Source organism: Bombyx mandarina, chromosome 04 (genome assembly GCF_030267445.1).
Source record: "Bombyx mandarina strain Sakado chromosome 04, ASM3026744v2".
NCBI lineage: Eukaryota > Metazoa > Arthropoda > Insecta > Lepidoptera > Bombycidae > Bombyx > Bombyx mandarina.
In genome coordinates, this window is record NC_143211.1 from 524790 (window position 1) to 534447 (window position 9658).

The 9658-nt window shown below is 39.7% G+C and overlaps 1 protein-coding gene across 1 annotated transcript in view; it reads left to right on the forward strand.

The window, feature by feature from the left end:
* The first annotated feature begins 9111 nt into the window (after window positions 1-9111).
* loaf (low-density lipoprotein receptor domain containing lost and found) overlaps window positions 9112-9658 on the forward strand; it is a 77545-nt gene continuing 76998 nt past the window's right edge. Inside the window, 1 exon segment of the mRNA XM_028183105.2 lies at window positions 9112-9270. Within this exon segment, the coding sequence (XP_028038906.2) occupies window positions 9189-9270 (82 nt within the window). The 5' untranslated portion in view covers window positions 9112-9188.

A 9658-nucleotide genomic window follows, 5' to 3' on the forward strand; every position in this document is an offset into this window, starting at 1 on the left:
TTGTTATGTACTTAGTCCCGGCGAACAATTTTTTTTTATTGCTCGTGTTGGAAGACGAGCACACGGTCCACCTGGTGATGAGTGGTTACCGTAACTGATGGACGTCAGCAATGCCAGGGGGAGAGCCAAGCCACTGCTTATCGTTTAATACTCTTCAACAAAATAAAATCACTGAGCTAAATCTCAATGTAATTTTGTAATAATATGACCACACTGATTGCAGTCGAGCTATGTTGGAATGTGTTAGGTATAGATAATACCACAATCGATACACAAGTCGGTCAGTTAGGTGTGCCACTGTGCCATTTGGGTAATGTCCTATGTTATTCGTACGAACTTGGATGGCTTGAGGTAGATTAGATCTAGATGTAGATGAGGTGGCCTAGATTAAATAAATTCAATAGCACGATTTTTATTTTCATTATATTTTTTCTGACATTTTGAATACTTTAAAGTTTTCGTGGTCCACGGACTACCAGGTGCTAGATAAGAACCAAACTTAATCTCTATTAAAGTTAACTCAATTATTGATGTCTATGGACTCTAGTTCCTACCAGTGAGCACCAGGCGAGCCATCAATTCGCGTTTCATACTATATAAATTGTCGTAACAACTGTGATATAGTCCTGGTAAATCTTGTATAAGTATTACGATCAATTACCTCATTTACATTGGTTGTTATATATTACCAGTGGCTGTATTAGCCTGGTACGCATTAAGAATTAAAGCAGCAAGAAAATCCTAATATACGCACCAATAATTACGAAAAGCAATTGTAATAACGAAAATAAAAAAAAATCCAGAGTGTTGGTTTACCACTGGTGGTAGGACCTCTTGTGAGTCCGCACGGGTAGGTACCTTACCTTTTTCTGCCGTGAAGCAGTAATGCGTTTCGGTTTGAAGGGTGGGGCAGCCGTTGTAACTACACTGAGACCTTAGAACTTATATCTCAAGGTGGGTGGCGCATTTACGTCGTAGATGTCTATGGGCTCCAGTGACCACTTAACACCAGGTGGGCTGTGAACTCGTCCAACCACCTAAGCAATAAAAAAAAAATTATTAGTATTCTTTTTAGTAAAATGTAATGCGTTCTCAAAGTGTCCTGAAAACACTTTCTATACCGTAAGTGTGGATTGTGGGGGCTTATAGTCGAGTTTGTATGTTAGTAGTCAAAATCGAATTAGAAAGAGGGTAGATACATTTGTCTGCTCCTGACATCCTACCGGTGGTCTTCGCTTTATCTGAGATCATGATCATGAAATACCTGGAACTCATTAAAACTAAAAATCGTGCTAAGAATATACTGAGTAATTATTCTTAAACAAATTCGTACCACAATTTTTACTAGTTAAAAAGAGCAAATAAGCATATTTTTCTATTACTGGTGGTAGGACTTCTTGTGAGTCCGCACGGGTAGGTAGGTAGGTGAAGCAGTAATATGTTTCGGCTTGAAGGGTAGGGCAGCCGTTGTAACTATACTTGAGACCTTAGAACTTATATCTCAAGGTGGGTGGCGTATTTACGTTGTTGATGTCTATGGGCTCCAGTAACTACTTAACACCAGGTGGGCTGTGAGCTGGTTCACCCATCTAAGCAATAAAAAAAATCGGTTATCTGTAAAGTCGGTTTACTGACGATAGTTGAACGTGACAACGTCATAAGAAAATATTGATAGAAAGGTTTCATTTTTAAAAAGAAAATTTAAATTTTATCTGTTTGATAGATATTTTGTATGAATATAGAGAAGGAGGTAAATGGAATCACTATTGAATTTATTAAGTTACATTTATTTGTACGCATACATACAATTATGTAAATTTTTTTTTACAATGTGCCTCTTTGTCGCTCCTTGCGCGCTCTCGCTTGCACTTCAAGCCTTAAATGGAACGCCTCAGAGCGAGGTAACGGCGCATGAGTCATGTTTTTTCGTGCGTGCAGCCGGCTCCATCGAATTATAAGACGTTGTCACGTCAAAAATTCGGTACTGTATAATGGCATCACTATGAGCAGATTGAGCCCCTCACCTATAGGACCACTGATATAGTTTGTAGTGACAAATAGTGAATAAAAATAATAATTGTATATTAAATAAATAGACGCTCTACTGATTGTTCGATGTTTAGTCAGAATCGAACCGGAACGTTTAATTTCCGACGAAATGTTGCGTATCCAGCGTGTTGTAATAGAAATTGCTTTTTGGGTTGGCGGTCGCGTTAATTGAAACAATTCACTGCGGGTATTATTACATGTGTGCAATCGTCGACGCACGACTATCGCAGTTCTTAACATAGTTTGTTGAAAGGAAATGCAAAATTAAACTTCATATATCACTTATGTCTTTAATAAAGTACTCGTGGTCGTCGTGGCCTAACGGATAAGACGTCCGGTGCATTCGTGTTGAAGCGATGCACCGGTGTTCGAATCCCGCAGGCGGGTACCAATTTTTCTAATGAAATACGTACTCAACAAATGTTCACGATTGACTTCCACGGTGAAGGAATAACATCGTGTAATAAAAATGGAACCCGCAAAATTATAATTTGCGTAATTACTGGTGGTAGGACCTCTTGTGAGTTCGCACGGGTAGGTACCACCGCCCCGCCTATTTCTGCCGTGAAGCAGTAATGCGTTTCGGTTTGAAGGGTGGGGCAGCCGTTGTGACTATACTGAGACCTTAGAACTATATCTCAAGGTGTGTGGCACATTTACGTTGTAGATGTCTATGGGCTCCAGTAACCACTTAACATCAGGTGGGCTGTGAGCTCGTCCACACAGCTAAGCAATAAAAAAAAAAAAAAAAACTTTAAAAATACTTTATTAAAGACATAAGTGACATGTACAGTGACAGTACTCCATTGAGCGGTTGGTGGTGCAAAGGAAAGTCGAGGGCAAAAGATCTCGCGGACGATCTCCAACACGATGGACCGACCTCATAAAATCTGTGACTCACTCCAACATAAATGATTGCTCTCACTCTGCGAAACATTGTGCCACATGGCGTCGCATCGCGAGAGCATCGGTATCGCAGGATCCGATTGATGTATGACCACGACCACTCTGTCAAGAGTGTACGAATAGGAAGAAGAACTAATACTTTAATAATATTTTTCAGTTTTCCGTATTTAACTGCCCTAGCTAGGACAATATTTTGCCTGCTGTGTACCTGAAAGATACAATTACGAGAACACTCTTAGTCAATACTAAATATCTTTGAAAGAGATGTATCTAAGTATGTAACGTTTGGCATTGTTTATTTTTTTGGTGTACAATAATTAATACTCGTTCTCTTTCTCTCACTATCCCTCTCCAAGTATCTAGTCAGTTGGCTCTGGGCGGCAGTCGTATTTAATCTCTTTTGTACTATAGTCGCGGTTACTAAGTCCTAGTAGATTGATCGCAGTCAATACAATGCCACCTATGAGCAGTCTAAAAAGAAGAAGTGTGTCTTTGGAATATGAACTTGCCGTCATGGCGCCGTACACATTCAGCTATGAGGTTAAAGATCCAATTGCTTTGTTATAACGGCGATACGTCTGATTACGATAAACCTAAGCAGAATTGTTATTCGTCTGAATAATTATTTGGAACTTTGTAATACTTGCAAATATGTTAGAAATTTTTGGAAAACAAAAAGTTTTATATTATAAAACTCACCAAGAACAGCCATCGCTCGACAGCTAATAGCTCTGGGGGTTGTTATGTACGCTATGATACGTTCTCCTATTTGCTTTGTATTTATGTTCGTGTCTTTGATGTGTGCGGGCTAAAGGCCCCTCTTACAAAGGAGGAGCTAATACCTCCGTGCACAAAGCGAAGACAACGACTAAACACTTACCAAAATTTTGTTTGAGATGTATTGTTATATTTAATAGGCAAAGCTGAATATTCTTTTTATTTTCCATTGTGAGAAGAAGTGACGTAGCTGTCACTTAAAGCATTGTTAGACTTAGAACACAGTTGGTACTGGTGGTAGGACCTCTTGTGGCTCCGCACGGGTAGGTACCACCACCCTGCCTATTTCTGCCGTGAAGCAGTAATGCGTTTCGGTTTGAAGGGCGGGGCAGCCGTTGTACTGTTAAAAGTGAGATCTTACAATTATGTCACAAGGTGGGTGGCGCATTTACGTTGTAGATGTCTATGGGCTCCAGTACCCACTTAACACCAGGTGGGCTGTGAGCTCGTCCACCCATCTGAGCAATAAAAAAAAAGCTTAAGTTGGGATACTTGGGACCTAAGTAAATATCAAGTTGATCACTCTTTAAATCTATGAAGGAGACCTAAGTTGAGCAGTGAAAAACGTTTTTATTGCCAAGAATAAGAGCCTGCGTCGTAACCGTGAGCGTTCTACTTCGTCATCACCGACTATGTCACAGGTACATCCTGTCTACTGTTACGACTTAAACCTCGACAGCAAAAGGAATACCATGGCGCATCTAAAAAGCCGTTAAGAAGAAAGAGGTTTTGTAATCGAACGGTAAGTGGCATAAATTATATTTTGAAAATTAAATGCACTATTAGTGAACACTCTAGTTTTAGATAAAAAAAAGGATTGAACTTCGCTTGCGTGCGTGGAGCATTAGTGTTGGTTAAACAGTGTGTTTACGGTAGGCAGCGGCTTGGCTCTGCCCCTGGCATTGCTGAAGTCCATGGGCGACGGTAACCACTCACCATCAGGTGGGCCGTATGCCCGTTTGCATACAAAGGCAAAAAAAAAACATAGTATTTTTAGAACGAATGCGATAAGCAGATGCATTTAAGGATTTAGTCACTTCCTAAAGGAAAGAAACTAACTAATATGAAGTATTTTTTTGGGAATTTAGGAATTTGTTTGGTAGTGTTCTTCCGCGAAGTGGAAAGTATTGTATTTAATGTTTGTCCGGAAACTGAATCGGTCTGAATATTTCGTATTTAAAAAAAATCAAGTCTGATAAGTATCGCTACACGAACATGGAATTTTCTTTCCACACAATTAATTGGTCATCGCATGGCTTTGATTTCAGATAGAAATGATTTTGCAGGCCACATCTAAGCCCCTTAACATCTTAACGTTAGTTAGTTTAGCCAAATCGCTAACGCGAGACACGGGGTAATGGCATTTTGTTTTACTTACATGAAAATGACAATTAAAAAACGATAAATTATCACAAAGCGAGTTGTCATAACAGTCAAATTATCACTGATAAACTGATAACGGTATGAATACTGATAAATCTTGTAGTAGTTGTAAATTTCGTCGGCTTATTAATATCAGCGGTGGTCTGGGGTACCTTGGAGCAGCTCTGAACCGTGGGCTGGGCGGTATTCGAGACCTCTGCTGATCCTGGACTACTCAGTTTTTTATCTTCATGTTTTATGCTTTTTTAATTTTTTGCTGACTTAATCATGATCGATCAGTTAATTAGTTAATAGGTGTGTTAAATTATTTATTGTTTTTTATTTAACATAATTTTTGTCTTGTTACTTATTTGTTTAGGCGTGTTATTTTACATCTAGGCAAGAGCTAATAAGCTCTGTAATAAATGGTCAAAGTTTTAATGTCAATAGGTAGTTTGATCGTAATGGGTGAAACATGTAAAAGTTTATGACATTAATGTGTATCTCTTGCAAAGTCTGTTGCAAAGTAAGCATCTTTGCAAATGGAACCAAATTTTAAAAGAAAGACACAATTTTGTACTTTAATTTCCTATTATTTTTTCTAGAGATCAATAATTTTTGATCTCAGTTTATTATGATTTATGTATAGTACCAGACAAGCCAAAGCTTGATAAACTGCAAGTTTGGCGGTTGTTGAAAATAACGCCCACTTCTACTAACACCGAAAGTCATTGGCCAGTTCAGCAGCGGACACCTGCCACTGACATTTATGTGATTAAAATTTTGTAAAATGATGTGAATATTTAAATAGTTCAAGAATTTGTTATCATATCTTTTTACAGTAGTTGCACGGTAGTGTGGAACTAGGAAAATAATTAAGATACGATGATTGAATTAGAAATATTAATTTAAAGATTTCGTCAAATAACTTTAATGGTAATAAAAAACAAAAAAAACTGGGAATAAATCATGCACGGTTATCCAGTCCCAAATTAGGATTCCCTGTATTAGGGGTATCAGAGACTGACATACATACTTATATACATACGTTTAAGTTTTATATAATAATATAGCTGATACACACTCAGAGTTCCAGTTCTCTGAGGAATTGTTTGAAATGATACCATCATCTCATTTTTACCATCGCACCGCCTGTAGAGAAGAGTTCATCTATACTACCTGGAGCCACTGCGTTCATCCACAGTGCATTACGAGAGATCTCTTTTGCCACGTCCCATCTGGCTCTGAAATGAGCTCCCCTCCACGGTGCTTTCGGCGCGCTATCACATATCCTTCTTTAAGCGCGGCTTGTGGAGAGTGCTTAACGGTAGACTCCTTGTCTCTGCCCCTGGCATTGCTTAATTCCTGTGGCGACGGTATCCACTCACCAACGGGTGGGCCGTTAGCTCTTCTGTCTACAAGGGCAATAAAAAAAGGACAAAAACCAAAAAAACCTATTCATTACACGAATGCTTACCCGATGTGGGACACGAACCCACGACCCTCAGCGGAGCAGTCAGAGGCGCTAATTACAGCACTACCGTCCAGTAATCTATTAGTATTGTTACGCCGGTAAGAGTAACGTCATCTATCGTCGAACAGCCAAAACGAGTATCAAAGGATCTAGTAACATCTAGAACGCTCGAGAAGTACAACGCCATCTATTGTCAGATAGCGGAAGCACGCATAAAAAGTGCTCGACTTGTGAGGAATTGTCTTGACAGTTATAGAGATGTCATCTCGACTATAAAAGCGTTGCAGAGATGGCACGCAGTCAGTTAGTAGTCGAAACTACTCGAAGCGAAACAGCGAACGGATCACCTGAAGCCAAGCGGAGGAAGTGAATTGAGAATTTTAAAGTGTTCTGTCGTGTTCTAAGTGTTCACACAGTTTCAATTTGTACTTCGGTATAATTTTTTTATCCCGAACCTCAGGGTGTAACAGTATGTATTATTTAATATTTCATGGCATATAAACTTCTTCTTTTTCGCCACCACTAGGTGGGGTCGGCACAGCGAATTTTTCTACTCTATTCTGTTCTATCCGCGCCATTTCAACACTCACTCCTCTCTCTCTCATATCGTCATTCCCACACTCCATCCATCTTCATCGGTCGACCTCTTACCCCTCTACCCTGCATTACCATTTCCACACATCTCCTAGTCACATGCATGTTCTCTCTGCGCATCACATGTCCATGCCAGGCTAACCGTCCGCTCTTTAGTTTGTTAATTACCGGGGCTACTTTTAGACTTTCTTGGCATATAAACAGGCGCAAATAAAAAAGTGTGAAGTGGATAACATTTTCTGTCTTAAATTTTGAATGACAACATGTTTTATACAGTATTAGACACGTTAATTGGAATCGATATACCGAGACCATAAAATGAACACAATATATGCAAGATTAAAGCCGATAAGGTGACTAATACGTACGACTACTGACTAACTACCACTGTGTCGCCAGGGCAGGTGGATGTCGGGTTTATAAATCACGCAATTGTCACTAATAGTCATGACATCAGGTAGAGCGTGAACCCCGACCAGCTATCATATTTTATACAATGTATGTTAAGAAAAAACGAGAATTTGCGCATCTTTATAATTTATCACAAGCGTCCTCGTTCCAGTTGATTAATTTGAATTTTATTAAGCTCATGCAATCAATAAGGATAGTAAGCACAATGGTTTATATGTATTACATATATTCTCAAAGTCAAACTAGCTAAATTAATAATAAACAAAACGCCATTACTATGTCGTCACGATAATATATTTTACAAGGAATTTTTTTGACATAAAGCCCAGGTATCTTGACGCTACTTCAAAGAGCTCTTGATTTCAAGATGGCTTCAAACTTCTTGTAGATCTGAAGAGGCCCTCCAGTTGGTTCATAAGCAAGGGAATGTTCGTACACTTGAGTCCGCGTGACCTCAAAGACTTATTGGTGATAAGGTAGGCCGACAGCACGACTAGGTGCTATTTTTTATTTATTGCTTAGAGGGGTGGACGAGCTTACAGCCCATCTGGTGTTAAGTGGTTATTGGAGCCCATAGACATCTACGACGAAAATGCGCCACCCACCTTGAGATATCAGTTCTAAGGTCTCAGTATAGTTACAACGCCTGCCCCACCCTTCAAACCAAAACGCACTACTGCTTTACGGCAGAAATAGGCATAGTGGAGGTACCTACCCGCGCGGACTCACAAGAGATCCTACGTCCAGTAATTACACAACTTATAATTTTGCGGGCTTGATTTTTATTACACGATGTTATTCCTTCACCATGGAAGTTAATCGTGAACATTTATTGTTGAGTACGTATTTATCCTGTTTGGATTTAGTTCGGGGTAAACATGCGTTCTGGTTGGAAAGGTGATCAAAGCTCGAACTTCATGTTTCACCACGTGTTTTAGCACCTACAATGCTGAAAGTTTATATAATTTAATTATCTATAGGAAAGCTGTTATAATTTGGTTCCGCTATTTTGTGCCAAATTGCTGTTGTCTGTGTCGAGGGAGTTTCATTCACTCAACGAATGAGTCATTGGAGAGAATCTAGCCCGCGGGACGCCGCACCTTCTGGGTTGAAAGCTTCGGAAAATTCTAGAATATTCTTTACAAATTGTAATATATTTCTTTTTTATAATATTATACACAGTCGAGCTCTTTATTATGCCTTACTTTAGTAAAATGTAATCCACAATGTGTACACATTCAGCAGCTCATGAAGCAAATGTATATTCCTAATAGGATGGTTGAAGAGTGCATTCTAAGCCGATTCTCGTCTCCGAGAGTCACTTAGCTGACCATGTTATTGACAATCATAACTATCGATCGATGATAATGGAAAACTCAGGACTACTGCCCAGTAGCTCGTCTATCGTTTAAAGCTCTTTTCATTTGAATAAGGACGTATCATTATCGTAATTTTATTTCGGATAATTTAAAATATATTCTGGCAAGAATGGTTGTGTAGCGTGGTCTGAGTAGTACGCCGGGTTTGTGCGCCTGCGCGGTGTGGGTAGGTCGATAGCGTGGCTTGGAGACTCAGTGCGCGCCGCGTCGCGCCCCTGCGAGCCCGCGGCCCCGCCATGAGGGCACGCGAACCGCTAGCTCTCCTTCTAGCGATATTCTACGCCGTTAACTACACTTTTGCCGAGAAAAGCAAGTTCTGTAAGTATTTTTGAACTAACTCTATAGATAGCTTTATACGAAAATCGAATGCGGCCATTCAGTGGCTATCGCCCAAATCGACGTGCCCCAGATAACTCCCGAGTTCAGAAGATTAATGAAAGAAAATCTTCGCGATCTGTGCTGTAATGAACGTTTTGTACCGAAATTCTGTTTTACAATCACTTAACTCATTAAAATATAATAAAATTTTGTGTTGTGTTTTATGAATTATAAGTTATAAAATCTATTGAAATGGCGGGCAAAAATTCTCAGCTAGAGCCGTGGGTAGGGGCGGTTTATTAAATCCGGATGTAGGTCACGGAGACAATAGCGTCCGAACGTTTCCCGGGCCGACGCGCGCCACAAACATCCTTTACTATTACTCTAT